The 27,424-nt window shown below is 32.2% G+C and overlaps 1 protein-coding gene across 6 annotated transcripts in view; it reads left to right on the forward strand.

The window, feature by feature from the left end:
- Positions 1-27,424, forward strand: part of LOC123015000 (glutamate receptor ionotropic, kainate 2-like) — a 41,594-nt gene that overhangs the window by 5,892 nt on the left and 8,278 nt on the right. For 3 of the 6 annotated variants that reach the window (XM_044414393.1, XM_044414392.1, XM_044414397.1), the window contains exons 2-11: positions 1,947-2,092; positions 5,775-5,936; positions 11,917-12,168; positions 14,398-14,573; positions 14,643-14,864; positions 16,349-16,501; positions 21,744-21,947; positions 23,116-23,319; positions 23,416-23,619; positions 26,289-26,393. In XM_044414393.1, the coding sequence (XP_044270328.1) occupies positions 2,008-2,092; positions 5,775-5,936; positions 11,917-12,168; positions 14,398-14,573; positions 14,643-14,864; positions 16,349-16,501; positions 21,744-21,947; positions 23,116-23,319; positions 23,416-23,619; positions 26,289-26,393 (1,767 nt within the window). In that variant the 5' untranslated portion in view covers positions 1,947-2,007. The remainder of the gene's footprint in view (positions 1-1,946; positions 2,093-5,774; positions 5,937-11,916; positions 12,169-14,397; positions 14,574-14,642; positions 14,865-16,348; positions 16,502-21,743; positions 21,948-23,115; positions 23,320-23,415; positions 23,620-26,288; positions 26,394-27,424) is intronic. The other 3 variants (XM_044414396.1, XM_044414394.1, XM_044414395.1) reach the window with 2 other exon arrangements.

Consider the following 27,424-nt stretch of genomic DNA (forward strand, 5'->3'; position numbering starts at 1 on the left):
ATTTTTTATTTATTATAAAGCAAAGAACGGAACAAAAATTATTTTTACCATTTTTTTTTTAAATAGTAAGAGAATAATTATAGTGAATGCTATAAGAACATTTTGTTTACAATAACGAATGTTTTTCTTATGTTGTTCACATTTAAATTAAATTAATTTAAGTCAAATTTTATTACTTGATTATTAAACTATTTATTTTTTTTAAATATTATAAATAGTACATTACAAGGCAGGGGGTAAATATGGCATTACCACCGAGGTTTGTATGCTATTTTATTCACAATCACATTATTTTCAGTCAAAAATTTGAGTAAAATAAAATTCTAACAAAGTCCAAACGTAATAGTGGATGGCGTTTGATTTTTGGCATTTCAAAAATATTAAAGAAAATATTGAAATAATGTGTGAATCTGATTTAAAATCGTCGAAATAGAGCAGTGTACTCCTCCAGAAGTAAGAGAAACTGCTGCAAAAGCAATTGAATACTAATTTAGCAAAATATTATGAGTAACTTGACAATTTGAAAAAAAAATCCGTGTTTTTTTTGTAATTTTAAGGTTGATATCCTGCATATTACCGCCCAAGAGAAGTAATATTATTACTCCTCATGAAATTTAATGAGTTTTTTAAAAGGTTAGTGATCGGCATTAGTGATTGTGAATAAACACCTTTACTCATTGGTCTATTTACAACACCACTGCTTTAGGTCCCAAACTACACGTTCACACATTCTTTTTACGTGTGTTTCGAATCGTGTTTAATTTTCATCGGCCACAATTCGTTTAACATGTCCAAACTTGTTACTTCATAATGCACACAGTAAAAGTTTGATATTGACATCACGGCAAATAGCAACTCGATGTACCAACTTTTTCAAGTCATCAAATCCGTTAAAAAATCCGCATACGCAAAATCTAGGTCAAAAGCACTTACCCAACCCCCAGAATTTTATTGTAAAACAACTCCAAAAGCATAATATACAAGAGTATGAGGGGTCGATATACCACGTCATATTCCGTTTGAAGGATATTTGTTAGAGAAAACTGCATACAAGAAAAATAAATAAGCGAGGGCTTGGCAAAGAATCAAGAAAATCCTTGAAGGTTATGTGTTCTAGTACACCGGAAAACATGCACTTTTAAACCGTTTTTATTTATGGCAAGAACAGAAATGTGCTAAATCTAAATTTAGTGATGGGGTAATGTTAATTTAAGATTTATTGGTGTATTTTTGTGCCAAGAAAATAATGTTTTTCGACTAGGTTGAGATGTTTATTGATACCGATCTATTGCAACGTCGCAGTTCATTTTTTATGTAGATAAAACGTCCGATAAAATTTAACTATTTGCAATAAAGAAGAATTACCAAATTCTGATTTTTTTTCACCGACACTTTTGTATGAAGAACTGTTACTGTTTTATAGCAAACGTGTCAAGTCATTAATGAGTATTCATTGCCGGCTTTACATAATTGCCTCTTCGCTGACTTGAAAGAAAATTTACTATCCGATCGGCACAAAAGAAAAAGAAATGTTTTTTTCTGTTGTAGGTCACTAGAGCCATTAGAGAGTTCAGTGACTTTGTTGACGATTTAATGAACCGAATGATAATTTTCGACAAAATCTTTAAGAGAGTAAAAAAAACAATTTGTAAAAAAAATAATAAATAAACTGCAATAAACAGCAAAATAACATTTGCGAGAACTAGAAACATTCTTCTCCGATCTAAATGTTTGAAAACTTTAGCACTTTTGCAACAAATTTTGCAAAAGTTTTACTCGAACAAACTTCCCAGTTATTACTTAAATAATACGATATTTTTTTCGGAAAAACAACGATAGTGAAACTTGTAGGCGGAATAAATTTAACACAATTTCCATAATCTTTTATATTTGAATTAATAAGTGAGTTTCAACAGCGATTAAGGCATTTTACATGTTGTTTTCAGAGTAATTTGTTGGGCGAAAATGGGTGCGGAGATTGCCGGCAGAGGGTTGGCGCCATGAGCCATGCTGTGGGGCAGCTGGGGGGCCGCTTTGGGGCTCGCCGGACTGCTCGCGGTCGCTGTCGCATTGCCCCCTGTTGTTAAAATAGGTAAGTACACAAACGTTAAATCAAGGTATAAAAAGTGCAAGCTATCTTTTATCGACAAAAAAATGCATTAAATTGCTCGCCTACATCGAGATTCACGCTTAACGACAAATTAATATTGAGCATGGTAAGACATCAAAGAAAATTCGGGAAAAACTTAATTTTGCTTGAATTTGCTCATAACTAAAATATTATTCTGTCAAGAAAATTTTTCGCATATGAAATAATTTTAAACAATGCTAATTATCCTAAATTAGAATTCTTAAAAACATAATAGGTGTTTTTAATATGGCGTCAAAGCTAGCCATGAGAGTTTAATTGTAAACAAATCATTAAATCAAAAGTTATTAGATAATCTGACATTTGATACACGTGCATATTAAAAATTATGGTCCGTTCACAACAAACTCATAATCACCGGCAACTGAGACGCCAAATTAAAAAAAAACACCCATCACATAAGAGCAGTTTAATAGCTTTAAAAAAATGAAAGAAAAAAGTTTCACTTCTCGTAAAGCTTTATTACAAATTATTCAGAAAATGGTTTTGTGTATCTCTTATTACATTTCTGTGTTATCTTTGCGCCTTTTATCTTAACAAATTGTTGGTGGGAATGTAACTTCATTATATTTACTCGTAATGTGAAAACTGGGAATAAATAAATATACAAGTAGATAACAATAGCACAACATTTCATGCACAATACATTCAATAAATTTAGTTCATTTGAAAAGTCTTAGAGAATCAAGTACAATAGCAAACATTTGAACAGAGTTGTGTTTCAGATATACAATCTGTTTCAATGTGCATCAAAATGTGTTCTCAATTTTTGCCATATTATGCATTCCGAATATATGCAAGTAGCATTGAGATGATAATTTTCATCTGGTGCAAGCGATTCAAATTATAACTTTCCTGGATTCCGCACACTAATGAGTTGTAAATCCTAGGACACTCTACCTACACTAGATATTAACAAGACTGTTCTATTCGTAATATATTACTTCATTTACCTGCATAAATTATTTCCGTACATCCCGGACTAGATAAGACGATAAGTAATTACCTCGACTAGCCAATGGAATGGTAATTTAGCTAATCAAGAATTACACGACCACACTAGTACACCGTTGGAATAACATTTTATTAACACATTTGTCTTCTACTATCGAATAATGTATCCAAATTATCTAAAACTAAATGTGGTAGAGAATGCAATTTTCGGAATTAAAAAAATAAAATCTGTGTTTGTCACAGAAAATAAAAGTGGTTGCATTTAAATGACAAAATGAAACAATCATGCACGGAACAATTTCAAAAGCCCATAAAATTTTAATTAATTAATTCTAGTGCTCTGATTACAATTTCATGCTGTCTGAATAGTGTTTATACAATTATTTATAGCGGCGGTTTTACCAAACAAACAAAAAACAAACCGATTTTTCAAAATAAAAAACTTTTTTGAGCTTCTAATAAAATTAGACGGAAAAGAAGTACAATAATGCGTAACGAACCTTCTGCAAAACCAGCCGCCAACAACCCTCTTAATAGCCAATCCAGCGCCTATACCTTCCAAGACTAGATTACATTTGAAATGGAAGAAAAAGTTTTTACACTTGCAATAAAAATTTTATTTTTCGGCTGCTGGACAATAAAATTATAACATTTTTTCTACCATCAAAAATGTTTGCGTTTTTATAGTCGCTCACCTCTCAGTTAATGTAAACTTAGTCAAAGGTCCATTATGTCAGGAACTTTAAACCGTACCTTTAAACACCTTCCTGCTCTTATAAATATTMATACACTTSTTAAATCTTTGAATAGGATTTCCGAAGACAAACACTGCAATATTAAGCTCTGCGCACTGCTAATAGTCAAAATAGCCTTGAGCATTTCGTGTTTCGCTGAAGCTTTTATCTAAATATAAACATTTTATCACCTGAACATGAACGTAAATATAGTCTTTGCAATTATCGGCTGACACCAATTAGTTCGAAAAACGCACAACATGTCTTCATGTCATTCCAAGGAAAATGGAGCTAATGTGAGCGATTAAATTTCTCGAGAACTTGTTATAAATTGACATCTCTGCAAGAACGGTGCAGCAACACCATAATTTGCACTATTTGCAGTGATTCGATTAGGACGAATTCCGGAGGGATTGTAGAGGAAGGGTTGTGAGGTTTCAAGTAACACCGTCACTTATCAAACGCTGGGGTATATGAGAAATTTCGCCGCTCTTTGACGTTAACATATCTCCAGTCTTGATGGGCCTTACAAGATTTAATAACTACTAGCCCTTGCTTGTATCAACCAATTAAATTATAAATTAAGCAATCACATTTAAGATATACCTACTAAATAACATAAAGTAAATGTGGAAAAAATAGAAATTATAACTATTGTTTCTTATCGTCAACGTTTGTTAAAATCTTTTTGTGAGTAGGTCAGACGCAGTGTAATTTTATCAACGCTTTTTAATAAATGTAGCAATTTCTCTCGCTCATTTTAATTCAACAATTACCTCATTTTCTGAACCCCTGTCGTTAAAAAGACCGTGCTTAGTTCAGACAGGAGGTAATTATAGCGGTTGTATATCTCCTTTTCATTTGTACCCAATGCGTCACACATTTCTTTCGTAAATTGTCATTCATTTAAGTGCCATTTCTAATCCAAGCTTTGTACAAGATTCGCTAATTTAACGTCACTTAAAATGTAGACGATGTTTCAAAGCTCCTTCAAAGGAGACACTGATACCCTTTTTAATCATAAACAAGACTTCGTTTTCTAAAATCAGATTTATTCCAAGATCAGACCAAATTCTAGGCTCGTTTCAAGGCGTGACTTTTTTTCAGAGTTGGGCAAATTCAAAAGAAAATTTTATTACGTACACTTCAGTTATACACTAGCAAGCGAAAACATGAACAGTGTGAGCTTCTTTAATCAATACATTGACAAAGATAATAGAAAGCTAAATTAAAACAATTCTTGATACTTTTTTATACTGAAGTATTTTGCAATCACAGTTGCAATATTCCGCAATCTGCATAATATTAGTTTTCTTGGATAGCTCCTCAGAGAATGCTTTGACTTAAAATAGTTGCCGAGGGTACAGTTCCTGAACCAAAGCTTTTCTTCATTTCGACGCAACGACTTCAACCAGTTTTTTATTACATAATTGGAAAGAAATTTTAGAAAAGTTGAGTTTTGACTTCATTAAGTGATAAAATTTTGTATCTTATACAAAAAAGGTTGTTCAGATTAAATCCTCTTGAAAAATAAGATCATAACTTTTATTTCCTTTTATAGACCGGGAACTAAATCGTGAGTTTTTTCCTCCTACTTTTCACATAATTCTTTCTATTTATCTGCACCGTGCTGCATAGTAACTACTTCATCAACAAAAGATTACTTACAGTGTTGTCCACACTCCATTTTCGCATTAAAACTTTTCCTCTTAAATGTACAACATACAAGACGAGCTTTTACTCTCCGTAATTTTTCAAATCTGTCAAAATAGAGTACCGAAACATCTCCGCCATATCCATTTCTTCGAATTTATTATGCAGATTGTGTTGTGCGAATCTTCTCCGTAGCAAATTCATTTTACTCTTGTCGCATTTTTCTCATTAATAACAGAAAGAACTAATATAGAGATGGATACTAATTGAATGGTGCGTTTCAGGGGCGATATTTACCGAAGACCAGAGAAACAGCGCAACTGAATTAGCTTTCAAATATGCCGTCTACAAAATCAACAAGGATAAAACTCTGCTGCCGTACACTTCTCTTGTGTATGATATCCAATACGTGCCCCGTGATGACAGCTTTCATGCCAGCAAGAAGGGTGAGTGGACCGACATAACAAAGTGCTCGCTTAAGTGCCGCATTTGCAAAACACATTTACACATTTCGGGATGCTTCACGATGTGGTATAAATGAATGGTTAAGTGACGATTTAATAACAGGATGCTTAAAACAGGCCAATTTAAATTAGTTTTTATTCAAGATTGCAAAAAAAGTTTCTCCAACACTTTTTGTACACACAATAAGCAATAAGCAAGCAATAAGTCATTAAAGATTAAAAGCACGGGCGTATCGCTTGAATAATAATAAACAATACCTGTCAGTTATCTGTCAAATTCACCAATTTTTAAAAACCTTTTTTGAGTAATATGTTGATTAAAACTAAAACAGTTTTGGTTTCTGCTATAACTCTTTTAATTATAACGCCGTAATTGCCCTTTGAAAATCATAAAAATAAGTATCGACTTGAAACTTATGTCATCGTATAAATTTTTCAAGTTGATTACGCTGATATACAAAGAGTTTCACCCATTTTTACAATGCTTGCGCTTGGAAAATACAATCCGCAATACATAGAATACAGAAAGTGTATTAAATTGGAATTTAAGATTAAACTAGTTCGAATTACTTTTTGGAATATCCCAATATATCCCGTTTTTTTTTTAAATTTAGCTGATTAGTTATTTAGTTGATTGCAATTAAATGTGCTGTAAATCAGCACATAGTCCAGTAAAAAATATTAGAAAATTGCCTAGTCTTCTGTAGATTATACATTTCTCTATTAATTAGCAGAATTAATATCAATATTTTTTGTTAGTTATTTTATTATTAGTATTGTTTTAAGGTCATCTCAAAATAGGTAGATATCTCAAAATATTTAAAATTATATCATTAAGAATTGAAGTAAGTCTTTTTGTTCTAAGTCCAGAAATTAAAGGCCAAGCAAAGCGAGACCGGCAATACGAGGAATCACAAAAAGACCTTCTATTCTGAATTATATACAGTATGTCCTCGGATTGAGTTAACAAGAGGAGAAAAATTTTTATCTTTCATTTTACGCCAAAACAGCAAAGGAAAAACATTTGTTGCTTTACTTGAAACGAGCAAATCTGTAATTAAAACTTCATTATTCTGACTGAGTGGAAAGAAAAGTTCATTTTTGTCTTGATTTTGGACTAAGATAAAAAACAAAGTCATTTTTAACAAGAACTATCATTACTCAATTAATGAGTTAATTATCAAAGTGACAGATAGTTGTCAAATAAATAAAACCGCCAATGATAGGACTTAAAAAGCAGAGAAAAATTAGTCCAAAATCAAGAGAAAAATTAACCCTTCTTTTCATTGAATCAGGATAATGAAGTTTTAATTATAGATTTGCTCGTTTCAGGTGAAGCAAAAAATGTTTTTCCTTTGCAGTTTTGTCGTAAAATCAAAGATATTTTCCTCTTGGAAACTCAACCCAGGGACATACTGTATATACTATTTTATCTTCAAGCAGTCAAAAATGGCGCCTTTGTGTATCTCTATAGAAACGGTTGAAGTGGTTTTTTTGTAAACGGAGGCGGCTTGACCGGGTCAAATATGAGGTCATTTGAAACATTTCATACGGTGAATTTACGATTTATTTATCAATAGTTACACGAATTATTTAACAATTGAATTATCTTTATTAAAAAAACCTTGAGAAAAAACAAAATAATAAAATTATTATTTATTATCTAATATTTAACAGGTGCTCCTGTGGTCTAACAGCAGGAGTCGCCCACTAGGTATGGATGACAGATGTCAAAATCAAAATTAGCAAAATGGCCGTTTAACCTTAAAAAGTAATGTCCAAATTTTTGTTTCTTTGTGATCCGCTTGAAGATAAAATAGTATATATCATTCAGATTAGAAGGTCTTTTTGTGCTTCACCCAGTTATCATCCTTGACTTCATCTTGACCTTCAATTTCTGGGCTTAGCACAAAAAGACTTTATTCACTTTATCTATTCTTAATGATATAATCTACTATTATCTTCAAGTGGATCACAAAGAAATGAAAATTTGTAATCTCTTTAGTTTTTAGTTTTTAAAGTTAAACGACCATGTTGCTATTTTTGATTTTGACATCTGTCATCCATGCACATGGGCGACCATAGTGGCATCGATTAAATGTTGGTTAATAATTTTGTTATTTTGTTTTTTTTAGAGTTTTTTTTAATAAAGATAATACATATAATTATTAAATAAAATTATTAAATCATTCGCATAACTATTGATAAATAGGTGACACTTTAGTGATTTCAATGTGTAAAATGCTTCAAATGACCTCATATTTGACTCGATCTTAAAGAAGTATTTTAACTCCGGTTACACTTTGACCGATTATTATGTAGAAACCTACAAAGGCGCAATTTCTATCGTTTGAAAAAAAAATTTGTTGTAAAGCATTTTAACCGATCGCATCGTACTCGTATTTAGCTCATAATTATACGTTTAGAATATCCTTATTTTGCACGTTTAGCTCACCTACTAATACTTTGGTTTTTTTTTGGTAATTCATTTCTTCAAAAAATCATTAAGTATTATAAAAAAGTGTATAATGTAGTTTTATATCAATTTATGAAAAGCAAAGGTGTTAAAATAACACCTTTCCAATGTAAATTGACCAGTTTGAAGTGTAGCTTTTACCATAATTACCATTCTCCATTTCACCCAATTTCCTACTGTATTATTCCTTCCTCTAGTCATTTGTAGAAATAAATTTTCGTTTCATTGAAGTCTCACCTTTCTTGTATTAACCTGCACTTCATCTCGCCTATCTCTTTATTGAATTATTTTCTTAGGCACATCTTTTAAGCACATATTAATTACACTTTAACTCCCTGACAGCATGTTTGTTCCTTTAACAATTAATTAGTTTTGTTGTTTAAGTCCCATCACTAATATTGTACAAAAAAAAATCATCGGAAACTTTTCTTGAACCACACGACAAGTTAATCCAAACCAAAGATCAATATTTACTTTGGATGAACGACTGACTACAAATCCCACTGCAAACTTTATGAATAACATAATGATAAATCATGTTTGTAAATCCAATGCTTTTTCTCTTTTAAATTCGAGAGAATAGTGTTTTATTCTTGTGCAAACTTTGTCACAAATGAGCGATCCATAAACGTCAGCTCATGCACAATTCAAACCGTTCTGAGACTTAAACGAAATCATTTAACCACTATCCCGTTTGCCAAAATCCAGATTAATTTTAAGAAAGTGCGAATTTTTCACACTCGATGAATTTTCATCGCGTATTTTAGAGACAAAATTTCATTTATTCATCAACATGTTCTGATCGCTTCAAATTTGTGAGTCTGTCAGCAAAAGTTAGTGGAGTAGAAATGTTCGAAAAAATTAAGTCGTCTACAAGACTGATATTATCAACATTGGGTTAAATTGAAGCTAAAGAATTGGAGATTTTTATGCGATTTGAAGAGGAAACGCTTATGGAAATTGCAAGTTTAAATCATTCCGACGTTGCTACTCTACACATTCGAATAAAAAGCAATATCATGCGTAATTTTAACCATTTTTCTTGTCATTTTTTTGTTAGAAACAAGTAGGGAAGTATGTAACAAAAAATAAGACCAAAAATAATACAACATTTACTTAGAATAGAAATTACTAAAAAATATGACGTTCTTGTAAAACAGTTAAATCTATCATTAAACACTCATTTCATATTTGTAATAACAAGTTAAGCTTAAATTTGTATATCTACATTACCCGCACTACCCAACTAAAAAATTCTTTTGGTCAAAAAATAACCCCAAATTTAGAATTTAAGTGAAATCATGTGATAAAAACATTTCCTTAAAAAAAATAAAACTAATTCAGCCCCACGTTGTTGTGTCCACATAAAACGGTATACATCTGCTAAATTTGGCGTCAAAGCTATCCATGAAAGTTCTATTGTGAACGAACCATCGTATTTAAAAGTAATTATATAGTCTGACATTTGACATCTCGACGGGCGTATTAGGAATTGTGGTGCGTTCACAACACAACACACTTATATCACCGCCAACTACGACGCCAAATTTAAATAAACACCAGTTATTAGTATTGTATTACAATTTAATCCAAAACCAGTTATGGATCTAATAACATTTAAAGACCATTCGTTTCATGATATTCAAAGCTTTACAGTGTAATAATGTAAATTGTCAATTGACGCAGATCAAAAATCGATAGGAATATGCGTTATAGTTTACATTTTTGCTGGAAAGTTTCTCAAAATCAAAAAAGTGCAATGCAAGGTTTTCTACTCTGTTTAATGTGGTTTGTGAGTTGGTTAAATTTTGCACAACTATACAGGTGCGCCAGAACTCGCGCCACAGAGAAAATGCTATATAAGATACTAGAAACATGGAAAAAATTTTATCTATTTATTTCGGTTTAAAAAATAATTTTCCAAATGTTTGCGCTACAGGCTATTAGAAGAGAAAACAAGGAAGCTGTATCCTAAATTGAAACTCTGTTCAACGATAGTTGTGGCTTTTATTGGCAAAATTTTTATACTTTTACTGAATAATTGTAAAAAACATATACAAGATCATCAGTATCATTAAATAGACATAAAAAATGTCAAAGGTCAAAAAATAAATGTTAAAATGTTTTTTAAAATTCTGTAAACATTTTTTACATGTTACTGTATCTTATATAGCATTTTCTCTGGGGCGAAAGTTCTGGCGCACTCTGTATGTGCCCAATCGCTCCTTTTACAATCAACAAAAAGGCGGTACTATAGGTACGTTCGCCATACCTAATTAAAATTTAATGAAGTGACACGTGATTGGTTTATAATTAAGGTAAATGGCCGAGGGATTCGCTTGGGTGCCTTCTTGTTAAAGATGCTGATAGGATATTAGAGGGTGAAGATAAGTCAATAACGTTTGTAATTAAAATTTTCTGGTCAACGGGTTTTGTGTAATTAATAAGCAAGAGATCCGCGTTAAAAAAATCCTATACAAGCCAGAGTAAAATAATAAGTGCCAGATTGCCAGTTATATCTATAATAAACAAGGAAAATCCAATTAGATTTTAAAAATGAGATCTTTGAGGAAACGGTGTTAGGCAGCAATTACGTTACAAAAAGCGATATCAGTATATTTTTGGTCCCTGAGAGAAGACCATCGGCATTTGTATAAAGTTACAAATTACTCTTAAGATAAACGAATTTCGCAGACTCTTGAGAGTATACAATTTATTTTTATGAAGAGAAAACTCCGGCAGAAAAATCTATTTTGATGCCCGGACTATAAAACTAAGGTGCTTCCTTCGAAAAATACGTTTTACAATTCTTCTGCTTAACGCTTTTCTGTTATAACACTAGTTGCACACATTTTTATTATCATGTGATTTATTGATTTGTCGAGTAAAAATTTTACAAACTTTGTACTTGACCAAAATAATATTTGAGATAGAGTTAGCAATATGTTTGTCTTTTACCGTTACGTGCTTGTTTAGAATGTAATCTCTTTAGAGGTGTGCAGTTAAGACCCTCAGCGCTACTGATGTTATTAGAGTGTAAAGAATGGCGTGATAAAAGCAAATATTTGTATCATAAATACGAGTTGAGAGTTTCTGTGTAGCAAAGGATTTTAAAACTGTTTGAAAGTCGATTAAAACGTTACACACCTGCCTTTGGCCTTTGTGAAACGCCACAAATAAACTTATTGGAATACAAAGTTTATTTCGTTTTGCGTAAAAATTTCGCAGATGTAGAGATAAATAATTGGATTAATTAATGCCGAGGTGAGCAATCAACAGGTGTGGATCTTTTAAGTGTGACAGTATGCTGAAACAATTTTGAATTAATAGCACCTCCGCGGGCATAAATTTCATTTCATGCTAACTCGCAAATTTAATTTAACAAGTCGCGAGATGGAAGAATAAATTAAAGCCGTTTTATCTTATTACAAACGTGGATTGGTTTAGTAAATTTGTTTATAGTAAACAGGATTTATTTTATTTCAGCTTGTAATCAGGTTCAGCACGGCGTTCATGCTGTTTTTGGTCCGTCGGATCCTCTATTGGGCGCTCACATACACTCAATTTGTGATGCACTTGATATTCCTCATTTGGAAGCTCGCTTGGATCTCGACACCGACATTCGAGAGTTCTCGATCAATCTACATCCTGCTCAACATCTGCTCAATACCGCCTTTCAAGACGTAATGGCCTTCCTCAACTGGACCAAAGTTGCTATTATCTATGAAGAGGATTACGGTAGTTGAACGCTATTTCGTAACAACTCAAACACCTAAACGCTCCGAAAATCAATAAATCATGCTACAATTTTTAATTTCTAAAACAAAATATTGAATACTAAAGTAAAATTTTAACAAAACGATAATAGACAACAATGCGTTAATAAAAAAAACAAACAAAAGGCAATCGTTGCTTCAATTTGTGCTAAATTTTTCTCCATTTTTAAAGTAAATAATTTCCATCTCATTTCAAATGCCACACTAGACCGGCGCCTCCGCCATAAATAACTAAACTAGTTTACATTATTTGCCAGCTGAATTAATTAGTTCAGCTACGGCATTAATACTAAATTTTAACAAATTTTAATTTAAAACAAGTTAATTTTTTTATACATTTATTGAAAACATTAGTGAAATTTTCTGTGGTTGTAATTAATTGTGTAAGACAAGTTTAATTTGCTTTCTTTCTAAACCTAGACAAATAAAAAAACACATATTTCTTAAAGTACATATGTATACTTTAAAATGCGGTAAACAGTCACAATTACATACAAATAAATTTATATTATTACTTTAAGCTTTAAATGTAAAACCATAAATAAATAGTTATACAGGGTAATTTAAAAGTATGTGCAAATATTTTTAAAACTCAAAAAAAAGTTAAGATAACTCAACTTGTCTTATTCGAATAATTATACAGGCTATAAAATTCTATCTATGAAAATTTCGAAGTTATGAGAGTTTAAATTTCGCACTTTGACTCTTTCTGTTGGAAAAATAATTTTCCAAGTTTTTTCGCTACAGGCTATTAGAAGAGGAAACAAGAAAGCTGTATCCTGAATTGTAACTCTGTTTAATGTTATTTGTGGTTTTTATTGGCAAAATTTTTATAGCTTTACTAAATAATTATTAAAAAACATATAGAGATCACCAATATCATTAAATAGACATAAAAAAATGTCAAATGTTAAAAAATAAATGTCAAAATGTTTTGACAGATAGAATTTTTTTCATGTTCCTGGTGACTTATCTTACTTGAAATTTTTCTTTGGGGCGCGAGTTCTGGCGCAGCCTGTATAGTTTCTGAGATACAGAGTGTTTTTTATGCGTCGAATAAATTTAATTTGTGGCGCAGCCTTAAACTTCACCACCTTAAATTGTAGACAAGTATTATCTCTGAGGTTAGCTTTTTAATATACTATATTGCATTGTTAAAAAATGAATTAAAATTAAAAAGTAAAAACAGGCACAGAAATATGGTGTCAACATATAAAAAAAAAACATAAAACGACTACTAACAATGCAACCTGTGGCATAAAGTCCTCAAAAAGTTCAAACTTTGTTTATATTTCATTTTTTGACGATTTTTGCGACGCCAAAGTGGAGATTGCATCCTCGATATAAAACTATAAACTATAAACATTCGGATCAAGCAAGTTTAGTTATTCCAACTTCTTTTCTGATTTACTATCACCTGTAAAAATATTTGCACATACCTTAAAACCACCCAGTATATTTTTTAATCAGAACAACTACATTAACTTCATTAGCGCAATTAACAAATCCGTTAATTTACCAAATTTTTGGCGTAAGCAGAGAAACAGTTTTAATTACATTAGAGAATTAAATACTTTCCACTCTTCCAGAAAAATCGATTGCGTGCGAGGCCCCAAGTTATCAAGTTTTATAGAACCAAAATATTTTTCCCTTAGTAAAGCAGGTCATAAATTGGTCCACCCCTTTTTTCGCATAGTGAATTCGATTAACAAACAAATTTTTAAATGTAGAAAAGCACAGTTAATTAAACCAAATAAATTGTTCACAATTTACATCAATTTTAAAAGTTGGCGTCTTTGTATATGTTTTGTAGTTTTATTCCAAACGACCTAGTTTGCCTCATAAATCAACACTTTCTCCAAAGCCAAGACTGCATTACTTTCCAACGATAAGCCCAAGCCAAAGAARCAATATTTTCGTTTTTGGGCYACCCACAAACATTGAGCTTTCATTTTAGTTTGATTTATTTTTATTTTTTTTGTCCAGTTTTAGTAAAGGGTCTAATCAATTTGTACATAAAACCGGTGTTAAAAGTTAATGTCTTTCTAATAAAATTTGTCATTGCGAGTAAATAATATGTGTTTTGGGCGTTATGATTTTGCAGAATACTGCATCAAACTCGTCTTAAAACAATATCTCATTCAATTAGTAATCGACCGTCCATAACGCCTCCTTTCCCCTTGGATTCCAGGCCTTATAAAACTACGTGAGTTAGTGCGATCGCCACATAATGGAGACCTGGAAATCCACCTACGTCAGGCAGATCCGGAGTCTTATCGAGCAGTGCTTAAAGAGATCAAGAGTAAGGAGATACATAATATTGTCATTGACACAAAACCCTCCAACATGCAGCATTTCCTCAAAGGGGTTAGTTCGCATTTAATTAAGCCACACCTGAAAAGGGCGACGCTGCAACAAATCCTTTTTCCTTTTTAGATCTTGCAACTTCAGATGAACGACTACAAGTATCACTATCTTTTTACCACTTTCGATATGGAGACGTTCGACCTGGAAGACTTCAAGTACAACTTTGTCAATATGACGGCGTTTCGTGTCGTCGATGTCACCGACTTATCGGTGCAAGAAGTGCTGCGAGACATGGCGAGATTTCAAGCCAATATTAATGCGGACTCAAAGCTCAACTCTACCTATTTACAGGTAATTTTACATTTGCTTTCAGAGATCGAAATGGGAAGACGAAATTAGTTAATTAGTACAGACACAAAAAGTGATGTCAGCCGACCGCAAATAATGAGCTGATTTGCAGGCAAAGGCAAATAAGGAAACACGGTTGGATGCATCCCAAATTTCTCATGTAACGCCACTGTGGTGTAAAATGATAATACCCATTGCAGACTAGCCAATTTGTTGTTAAATAAATAAAAAAAAAATATAACACAAACTGCTTCAGTGCAAATACTGCTTCAGTTAAAAACGTTAATTCCGCCAATTTCAAACTATCAATAAAACTGAATTAAAGTAAGTCCTCTACAATGTCCCTTTTCAAAGAGAAAAAAACCTTCGATTTTTCTTGCGTTCTTGTAATGCTAGAGAACACATCCTGGCCAATCTTTAGTCGTGACTCGAACATCTAAAATCTCATAATTCTTTGGCCTTATTAAAGGTTTTCTCTGAGAGTAGTAACCTTAACTAAATGGAAGCATTGGCTGAAATCCAGGTCCGCCTGCAATCCCACAATAAGATTATCACAACCGCTAAAGTTTTATTCTTGTCATCGTAAATAGTTTTGTCATTTCTGACTACAAACACAAAAGAATAAAAGTAATTTCGTTGACACCCCAGTGTGAAAAAGTGGTCAAAGCCATTTGTAGGTTTATAAATGTAGCATTTGATCCTCGAATCACTTAGAAGTGACTACAAGAAAGGTAGTAATGGCTTGAGCATTAAACTTAAAGAACATATCGTTTCCAGGGATAATAAATCAGTGAACCACGGGTCATCATTGACCATGTTTCATCACGCACGAACTGCCACAAAAGGGTCGTCTAAAAATGAGATGCCTAAAAAATTCGTGAAAATTCAGTAAATAGCGTTAGATCACTTTTGCTATTAAGATATTAATTGTACACCAATTTAATTTAAAAAATCGATTAAATTTGTTATTAGAATCGAGTGATCCCCACAAAGCTACAATCCTTTCATCAGCCACCACAGGCAATCGCAAAATTAAATTTCGCGGCTAAACCATGGCTTTACGGTTTACCCCAAAGTGGCAAAACATAAAAGTTAACTTATCATTATAAATTGAAGCGGCTCCAAATCTGTTATAATTAAACTGGAATAAATCAAGAATTCCACTTTAAATTTTGTTTAAAGTTGTTTTCACTGAACTTAAATTACTTCTTACAAGCAGGCCTTTTTAAATGAGAGTTTTATTGACTCACAATAAACAATCGCATAAAAAGATCTAATATCTTTGCAACATTTTTCCATTTTGTTAGGCTCGCATCAACTCATTTCCATCGTATTCTTTTTATTTAAATTTGTCTCAGCACTTATTCGTTCCTGTCAAAATATATTGCAGATCGAGTATTTTTCCCGGTTGTCTTTTGAAAAATCAGAAAAGCAAAAGTGCAATTTGTGTAAAAATACGATTCTAACCGTAATATGTTTTATTGCAGGCGGAAGCAGCACTGATATACGACTCTGTTTTCGTCTTTGCCATTGGTCTACAGACACTGGAGCAGTCACACACTCTGAAGTTATCAAATGTTTCGTGCGATAAAGAACAACCGTGGCTAGAAGGCCTCAGCCTAATTAATTACATCAATGCAGTAAGTACGATTTTTTGACAAGGAGGAAAATAATCTTTTCAAGTTTGCCTAGAAATCACACCTCTATTGGGCGCAATCACGCCCAGTTCTCCGTGAATCCCACAACTCTATTGTATTTCACTCTTACATGCCGTCGCTTCCGTTTTATTTATGTCGCGCCAAATAACACTTTCCCTCCAGTCTCAAAGTTAATTACTTAAATCAAGATCGGAATTTACTAAGACTGAGTAGAGCTTCCCTGTTTGAAATGTTGGATAAATCCATCAAGTTCTACATTTTTTATCAATCTTTCTCCTATAACAAGAAAAAGTGTTGGTAAAGAAGAAATGGCAAAGTTTTATGATCACATAAAATTCGAAAACTCATCAAAAAAACATAGAATATTTGAATATAAAGATCAACAGTTGCATGCACAGAAGCAGTAAATATTAAATTTAAATTGTAGTAGTAAATATTTTTTAATAATTAAAACTTTAATTTAGCGACAAACAAGGTAGCGTCTTTTGGAGTGAACAAAAATTGGAGTTTACACTTTAATTTTGCTAGAAACTTTCAAACATCAAGTAGAAATAAAAAGCAAACAACACCCTGAAACTTGTATCTTTCATTATTAGAAAAAACTTAAATTATGAGATTTCCTATTATGATTAAATCTTTTGTTTGATATCATCCAATCAGAACTACATAATTAATACTTCTTCTCAAAAATCCTGAAAACGTAAATATAAGATAATAAACAAATAAACTATTAAAAAAAAATATAACAAGTTTCTATCAAACTTTCTTTGTTGAAGCTTTGACTTGCCGATATGTTTTACATACGAATACAAATCATAAAACATTTTCTTAATTTTAACCCTATAGGTCGCAAAATATTTTCAATTACGCGTAAAATAACTTTAAACGCGTTTTTCTTGAAACTATTAGATCTACAGCAATACTACTAAAAATACTGTTATCTAACAAATAATTTAGAACAGCATCAGTTAATTTATCTACCTCACATTGAGCCGTTGTGAATACACACGCTACAACAATAATTGCCTCAGTTTTGAGCAATAAAACTTTCATAATCGGTCCACACCCTTTAAATAAATCACCCCAAGGAAAGAAATGCACTTGCAGCAGTGGTAAAATTAAATTATACGACAAAGTGTTCTTTTGTGTGTAGTTCCTGTTTTGCTGTGATTTACATTCACGAGAATATACATTTATACAGAATGTCCCAAGAGCAAACTGCCATACGTTAACCAGTAATAGAGAACGTTATTCAGAACAAAAAAGTTTAATTTTTATTATAAATCTTTATTCGTTCATTTATTCTAGAAAAAAAATTTAATTATTCTTACAATACTTTTTTTGTTTTGCTAAAGTTTCTTTAATATAGACTAAAAATCCAAGTTTTCGGTTAAAATTATTATAAAAAAAATTGCATCCGTCTCCTACAAAATTTGGAAAAGAATTTGAGAAATAATACATTTTTATCTAAAACACAATAATTATTTTCTATTCATAATTTAATAAATATTTACTTACTGTTGCAATCAAAAATCGCTAATTCACACACTTCACTTTGTAATAAACAAATAAATTAAAAATTAAAATACATTGACCTTATATGGCATCTTCTTCAGCTACCGTTTGTAGCAATTCCCCACTTCTTCATAGAACGGACCTAATGAAATTAAAAAAATAAAAAATCAATACATTCCTAAATTAGTTAAAAATAATAAATAAAATTTAAAAGTAATTTTGCTAAAAAATAAAAAAGTATTGCTGACTTACTTACTTAATCCAGATCCTTGTAGTACGATTGTTTCCTCTATTCCCCAAAAGACTCTTCCCGTTAGCACCCACTAATCGCGCACTACTAAATGTTTATTACGCACTTGAAAATACACAACACACACTCACTGTGTGTTCAACCCTCATTCCAATACAATTTTCCAGTAAACTACCAAATAAATAATAATTTATCCAGACAATTACACAATTCAAGTAACTTGTACGGGAGCTTGGCTAAGACTGACTCGTTATTGTAATAATTCCCTCAAAAGCGGCAGGATCCACAAAAACCCATTTCGTAATAGGTTCATTGTAAAAGTCCTTTGTTTGCAGGTGCGTAATCTCGGCATTCGCAATGTCACAAAGTAATTCGAATATTACTCAAATCCACCTTCACCATTTTTTTACACTTCTTTACACAACAAATTGATTTTTAGTCATACTATTAAAAAAACCCTCTGACTTGCCTGATATGACGTCAAGATGCTTGCATTTGATTGGCTCCGGACTAGCATCTTGATGCGTCCAAATACGAACTTTTACCGACTATTTTCCTCATAAAATTTAAGCTAATAAAATCTTTCATATTTCTGAGATTCATCCAATCAGATTCTAATTACGCGATAATTCAGCACGTGTGCAAATTATCGATAATTTGGTCATGTGCTAAATTACCACGAATCTCTTACTCTTTGCCAAGCTCTTCAACGAATGAAGATGAAGAAAAAAAATTGTTTAAACTTTTTTTCCCAGAATAAAATTTTCTATCACTAATTGACGTATGGCGGTTTGCTATTGGGACACGTCAAAAAAACAATATAAATAAATATTTTCACGTTTTGAGTGAAGGATTGATAATACGCTTCAAAGTAAAAAAGTTGCTTAATCCTGCAAATACCTACGCCAACTTGGCAAAAAATCGTCACGCACAGTACTACATCTTGCAGTTTATCTTAGTCTTGTCTCGGGATAAATAGTGCACGAAAACAGTACATTTCATTCTCTGTCTTAAATCCCTTAAATAGCCCAGCTGACAGGAGTTATTATGATAATTTGTATTTAGTTGCTTGAGCACTACACATGTTCTTGATGAGAATACAAATCTGGAGTTATGTGACAGTTAATTAACTTGAAATAAAGATGGGGCATATTTATCAAAGAAAACAAAATCTCGGGGAGAAATCGATACTATCACGATGTTGTACCAGATTGAATCGACGACAAGCCGTCTTAATGCGCCTAATATGTTAATAAATTAAGTGCTGTCAAGATTCACATCCTGCAAGTTCTGTCGTCATTTACCTAAACTCCACTTCTATCACTCTGCCATTAGTGACGATCGAACTGGAAATACAATGAAATCGCTCAATGTTGTTCCAACTCGACACGAGTATGTCGAAGAAATTGTCTTCAAGGGAACTTGCAAGCTTATGAACTTATTGGCGTCAACGGTGAATTAACTCAATTTCGTCAAATGGAAATTACGTTTAAAACTTAGAAAGGACATTCGTGTTTTACGCTCTAATACAAACATGCATTTTACGAAAGACGAGTTTACGGACTTGCACAATTCTGATCTAAATTTAACCACTCCTTAACTAGTTTACAACAATATGAAACCCTCGCTGCTAATGGAAAGGCACGATGCTGACCGAGAAGCCCCATTAAAACGAATTGAAGTGGTATGAGTATTACTTGTGTTAACATGTAAAACATAATAATAAATTTGAGACTTAACAAATTAGATGCTTTTGGAATAATGTGGCAGTAACGCGATCTCATTTTGAATTGTGTAGTAAACTGAAAGTTCTTACATAGGGAAATTAGTTAAGGAAGCTGTTAAAGTCTAAAAGGAAAAGACGAGTAAAATAGCGGTTGTGATTGATGTTCATTTGCCACATACATGACAAAACGAGTTTAGATGGAGATCTGCAGTGTTAGCACTTAGCCTCTGATAATTATTTGTAACAAAAAACGTGTAAATAAATTTTGGTTGCAAACATAAAAAATAAGTTAAAGCTTGCAGTCCCAATCAATTACATTATTCCAGGCTTTTTAAGCGCCCTGATATCCGCTCTCAACCCCTATGCGTTTGTTTGCTTCCAAATTTAGATTTATTCCTTCTACATGTTAGAATCAATCTCCATAACAGCACATCAATTTTATTGTTCTCTTTTTGTTGTTTAACATAACATTTGCCACTTCTCTTTCGACCTCCTTTTCAGTTAAAACATTTACTCGTCCAAATAATCTCATCGTAATTTTTTACACTCCTTTAGCTTGGAAACTTTGACCTAAAAATTATTTGAACTCTGCTAAACCGTGCCGAAAAAAAGAATATTGTGACTTTTATTACCGGCAATTAATCTTGGCATGATGAAAAAGTTGAGAGTCTTTACAGATCGCATTATGCTTAGGTGTTTTATGGCCCAGAATCGGCCGCAAAAACAAAGTTTTTTTTCGATGTTCAATGAGTTTGGGTTCTTGATTCGGAATATATTCTCTGAACGTGACATGTTTAATCAATTGGCGAGATTTGGCCGAAAATTCGGTTCTCAAAATGAAATTTTGACGGTATAAACATTCGAATAAATCTAAGTGTAGGAACCAGTTTTTCCGTAATCACATTTTCGCCCAAACTCTTCTCGTAAATTGAGTTGAGGATTCGAGTAACAAGTTTCGGATTGTAAAAAGGTGAATTTGTGTGGTCAATGTGTTTAGATAAATATGTCAAAAAAGCAATCTACGCTAAAGTTTTTCTAACTAAGATTATTTATTGTCTATCACAGCCAATCAGAATTTTACAATTTCTTACAACCAGTAGTTTTAAATAAAACTTGTTTACATTCATTCGTAAATCGATCGAACTAAGGGTACACCACTATCTGATCAAACTTTTCTCATTTCTCATTTTGTTCGCTTCATTTTCATTAAAGTTCTGAATGATAGCCAAAAAGCTAAAGGTCTAGTCAAACGAATAAATTACAATAGTCGTCAGTAGGATTTTGCTGAAGTCGCTGAAATTTCAGTTTTAATTTCAGGTCGATGTTTCCATACAAACTTGTACAAAATTACAAATTTCAGCAAGACTAGTTGACATGGCGTAAAGTTTAATTAAATTTTTTGATAATAAAATAAATAAAACAAAATTAACTATAATTTCAAATTTTCGAAAGACTCTGCGACAACTTCACGAAATTGTTTCCAAAGTTATAACATTACCTAGAAGATAGAATTTCGTCAAACAATTCCAAGGAGGGTTGTATTACATTACAATCTACTTAAGCGAAGTTTAATTAATAATCACCCGGGATTAAAAAAATAAATTAATATTAAAACGAATAAACCGATTTTGATGAAAATAAAGAACCGTCGCTTTCATAATTAATAACAATAAAATCCTCTCTTTTGTTCGCGCTGAAAATTATCTCGCCTGAATTAAACGTATTGTTTTCAGGTGGAATTCAAAGGTCTCAGTGGTCCAATAGAATTCAAAGAGGGTCGTAGAATTCAGTTTAAGCTTGACTTACTCAAACTGAAACAACACGCATTGGTCAAGGTCGGGGAATGGCGCCCAGGGGCAGGGGTCAACATCACCGACCGGGCCGCTTTCTTTGATCCTGGAACTATGAACGTTACACTAGTGGTTACTACAATACTAGTGAGTTTGGATATTGTTAAATATTGCACAAATATTGCTTTTATAATCGATTTTTTACACGCAATTCATTTCTTTTATTTCTCTCATAATAGCGATGTTTATTTTAAAAGCATGATTGACTCATAAGTTTATAAAATGTACTTACCTCATTCTCAAAGTCAATAAAGTAAAAAAAGGTAAAGCGAAGGAAGTTCCAAACCAGTTCAAAAGATTAAAATATAATTTTGTAAAAAGCAAAGTTCGTCTATTCAGAAATGTTCTGTGACTAATAAAAATCACTTTTGTGACAACGCATCTTGAACTTTTCAATATTAGACAAAAACAACACTCTAAAAGTGTAAAAATAGTTATACAAAATAAATGTTTAGAAAATTTATAATAACATATTACACAAATGCTAGAGTTAATAAAAAAAAAACAATAAACCACAAATTTTGTATATTTTACGCAGAATTTATTAAAAATAATAAGACATTGTTTCGTGAAAACAAAATCTCTTACTTCCCCATCACCTTGTTTTGCGAAACGCATATCAAGTTCCAATTATGAGCTCTTTTTGTTCGGAGCAATTTTTTCCTGTTTTTGGGAGTTAGAAACTTTGGCAACATTGATTTTTAACTTAATCCCATTATCCCTAATTGCCTATCCCTCGTTCTTAAGTTCCAAAGCTTGATTTTTTAAATAAAAATTTTCATTTGGTTTGTTCCACTTTATTTAGTTAAAAAACTAAAATAAATTTTTGAAGAATATTCCTATTAAAAACACACACTTTAAGCTTTTAGTAATTAAAATTACTTTTACACGAATAAAACCTTAATTACTTAAATACATACAATTACAAAAATTACACAAATTCCTAAAATGGTTAAATACTTTAAGTAAATGTTCTTACAGAAGTTAGAGAACATAAATTTTGATATAAAACAGGTACCACATAATACGCTCTTCCTTTAAATATGTCCTATATGACACTAAAAGTTTTATAAAAAAGTATTTTTATTAACACTGCTTCAATAATAAAAATACAAACTAAAGAAATGTTTTAGATGAAAATAGTATTTTCATAAAATAAGTTATTAAAAAATCTAAACTGTTGATTTTTTCCACTCCATTTTTGTTTTTTTTTAATGTTTCAATGCATGTGCATGTGCATGATAACATCTTACAGGAACTGCCCTACGTTATGATGCATCCGGAAAAAAATTACACCGGAAACAACCGCTTCTATGGCTTTTGCGTTGACGTGTTGGAAAGCATCTCGAAAGAGGTCGGATTCGACTACCTCCTAGACCTCGTTCCCGATCGGAAATACGGTGCACGCGATGCTAAAACGGGGCAATGGAATGGCATGGTGCGAGAGCTGATGCAGCATGTATGTCTCGTAAAATAATGCTTTTGTTATTGTTTGCTTGCCTTTCCATAAAAAACTTAAATTCTAAGTATTATCAGAAAATTGTTGTATTGATAGGAGCAGCCATATGTAATGCTAAAGACCCAAACAAACGTAGTTGGTAATGAACGCTACGAAGGGTTTTGCATCGACCTGTTGAGAGAGATTGCATCAATGGTAGGCTTTGAATACAGGATAGTGCTTGTGCCGGACAGTAAATATGGAGTAATAGATTTAGAAACGGGAGAATGGAATGGCATTGTCAGGCAATTGATGGATAAGGTAGGTTAAATGCTTCAATTGCCCGGATTTATATTGTTGTGAGGACATTCAACGTCTGCAGTATTATATGGAGCGTTATTAATATCTTCTAGACCATGAAAAATTCCTGAAAAACATGTTTTCATTCAAAAATTTAATTCAATTAAAAAATGAATAGGAAAAATACAAATTCTGTTAGCCCGGCGCATCCACCATTTTTCACTCTTTTGTAAAATTAAATACATTATTTTATTATTATTCAAACCTTTTGGTTTACCTTTTAGTTTAAATTTACCTTTTTACATGACTGTTATTTCTTATCCATTTGCAATCTTTGGTGGTTAGAAAAAACTGATTGTTCTTCGAATTTTTCACATTTATAGAATTTTTTCTTATTGGAAACATTTATGCCCGTTTTTCTCCTTGACCCATTTTTTGTCCGACTTAGATAACGGCTTTAGAATCCAAGTTATCTTTCACATTCTATTCAACTCCGTGCCTGAAACTTTAATTTAGCATCGTCGAAAATAAGATACGACAACCGAATAGTAGCGCTAAAATGCAAACCGATATCGTTGTGTGACAAGGCACGCTCTCAAGCACTTCACATTCAACACTTCTTCTTGGAAATTTGGACATAGCATAGTATAGCATTTAAATTATATTCAACTGAGTGAAAAATTGCATCGACGTACACGTAGCATAACTAAAGCCTGGCCTAACGAGTATTATTCAACTCAAATTGGAATAAACAAAGCTTTATGATCAGAAATAGTTAAGGAAACCGTCAATTTGTAGCTTTGTTGTTAAACAGATGGCAAAGACAAAGGCAGTTTAGTGCGAGCGGGAAATTGCAAGTGAAAGGAAATTTAAATTGCGATCTGCTATTTATACATATCTCAACATAGCGGCAAATATAATATTTTACCCCCTGTACATCTTCATGAAAAAATAAGAAGAAACTCATTTACCTAGTTTTTTTCCTATTTTACTATTATTATCACAACTCCTTTAATTATGTTTGTGCCTTCTTTATTGTTCTCAACTGGCTTTCAGAAAAGTTTTGTTCGATTTTTTGCGTAAAAACGTGGTTCCAACTGTAATGAAAAAACCCTGTGGCAATTCACCTTAATGAAGTTGTTTAGTTAGAAATCTATTTAAAATTCAGGGAAGATTTTTACGAGTGCAATTTCAAAGACAATTAAATAACTTACCGAAAAACTGATCAAAATCGCAAACAAGAAAAAAATTAATGACCATAAAATCCAGAAATTGGTTTCTCGATTAATCACTCCGTCGCCTTAATTCTGTGTTATCTTTCTTGTTATCGGTTTTGCAAGTAATAATAAATGAGAGTTTTCAAGAGAAAAATTGAATCTATGTATTTTCTAGCAATTTTAACATTAGGTGTTAACGACCATTAAAATCGGGGTTATGGTTTTAATATTTTCATCGAACCTCCATGAAATGTAACACGTGTTGAAAGATGAGTTACCGGAAATTAATTTTGGGCAATGGAAGCAATTACGCTGAAATTTCGCTGGTTGAAAGTTATAACGCGGCACGGAAACTTAATGGCTTTCAATCCGAATTATCGGTTATCTGCATTTTCAGCTATAATTGGCAAATTAATATTCGATCCACGTCTCGATAAGATTCCTGCGAACAAATAGACCAGCGACAATTTATAAGTCATACATCTTAGAAATAACCTCCTACTAACGGAATCTACATCAAATAAAACGGTAAAGCCCTGATTTCCATAAAAAACACACTTAATTGAATTTATTTATGTATGCGAGGACGGTCTTAGCTCTAACCGCTGTAACATTTGCTACGAATTCGTGCAGAAATATTTGCTTGCATTGATCAATGGGTCACATTGGCAAGTCCTAGCACGAGTCCTCCGCGTTTTAAATCGACTCGCACAGAATTAGGGATACCATCGATAGATGGCTTAATTCCGAATAATGGGCCATTCATTTTTTCAGTAGCTTAAATAGTTCATTTGTCCAAAAAGCTCAGTAAAAATACTTTAGATCCAAGCAATCAAAAACTAAATTAGGCAGCAAATTTACTCTATTTTATAATGCTTGCAATTATTATATAGTGTTCCACCCTGTACTTTAAAAACAGTGAGAGCAGCACAGCTCTTTAAAACTGAAAATAATTCCCATTTGTAAAAAGCAAAATAATTAGTTTTCGAGAGAGAGAGAGTATAAATCGCCAGCAAATTAGTTTAAAAAATCCCTAGATTTGCAATTTTCCACTCAACTGCTATACTTAGATAATAATTAAAACATGTTAATTTGGGCCCTAATGATGACTCTTATTACTGTTATCAATTAGCAGAAGTGAGATCCATATTTCAATTAAGATTAAATCTTGGTCTATTGGTGCTTTTTATTGGTCGAAGATTGATTTAAATTTATGCAAACTAGTCGTGAATTCGCAAATTACGCTCGAGTAAGTCTAATTTTCATAAATCACCCGTTTCGTTCTTTTTACGTTTGAAATTTTCGCGGTTTAATCAAGAAATGATTTATTTAATACGTATAGTGACTGGATGAAAAATTACAGCCGTCAAAGGAGCTGATTTTGGTGAATTTTCCGGAAACAAGATGCTGTTTGTTGTTGCCATGTGTGATTTATGAATTGAGTTAATTTTGAATTAATTGTGTTTTATTTAGAAGGCGGACTTGGCCGTGGGATCGATGACCATAAACTACGCCAGAGAAAGCGTCATCGACTTCACGAAGCCTTTCATGAACCTCGGCATCAGCATTCTGTTTAAGGTAAGCAGATTCCAGATATACATATTAAATGCATATTTCACAGAAGTCACAATTCCAATCGGTTGCGATGCAATCATTGCACATATTTTTGAGGTCGCTGAGGCTTTAATCCGGGCTTTGAACTCGCAGATATTAAATTTTGCAGACTTAAGTTTCCGGTAAAGACGAAAATAAAGCAATTTTTAAAAATTAATTTAGCGGAACTGAGAAGGGAGTGAATTGTGTCTAGTCGAGATAAATCACTCAACTTGACTTGGTGTAACCTCAACAATGACCGTTGTTGAAGGCTTCAAATGTGTCTGGACACTTCGCGATCTTCACAATGTTGCTCGCTCAAGCGTTGCTCACACCATTGTTAAATCAGACACAGTAATCACTGTATTTAATGGATTGTTTCTTGTCTTGTCAACGGGATAATTTATGAGACTTGGGTAACTTAAGACAAATAATAAAATACTAATTGAGAGCAAAAGCCAAATAATAAACTTTTATTTATATTTTATACAGGGTTATTCATAAAAATGAAGCAATATTTGAACCTCAAAACTGAGCTATAAAATGATGTTAATTTAAATAATAACTCGTGGCCTATCTCCACTGAAAAGAATTTTACAGGAGTCGGAATGTGGGTATGGAAATTTAGTTTTTTTTTTGTAATAACTGCGGTACCATTTGACCAAATATTATAAAATTTGGAATAGTTACTTGCGAGAACATACATTTTAAACTGGTAATTACGAAAGCCGGACACATCTACTCAATTTCCGGTTCTAGCCATTGCAGGTCATATTTTCTGTTTTTTCGTTTTTTTGGCCTCTTAACATAATTTTTTTCTTGGTCAAAACAATAGAGTAATCAATTTTGAATAAAAAAACGCATAACCTTTAATACCTCTAAAATGGACCGTTTTAAAGATATTTTAATTTAAAGTTAGAAGTACACAACACTAAAAGCAAAAAGTATGAATTTTGAATGAGTGATATCCACGGCAACAAATGACCATGGTCACATATTTTGCTGTCAGACATCTG

The sequence above is a fragment of the Tribolium madens genome, unplaced genomic scaffold (assembly GCF_015345945.1).
Source record: "Tribolium madens isolate multiple individuals breed KSU strain unplaced genomic scaffold, Tmad_KSU_1.1 Scaffold_97;HRSCAF=244;Tcas5.2_LG3a, whole genome shotgun sequence".
In the NCBI taxonomy this organism is placed as follows: domain Eukaryota; kingdom Metazoa; phylum Arthropoda; class Insecta; order Coleoptera; family Tenebrionidae; genus Tribolium; species Tribolium madens.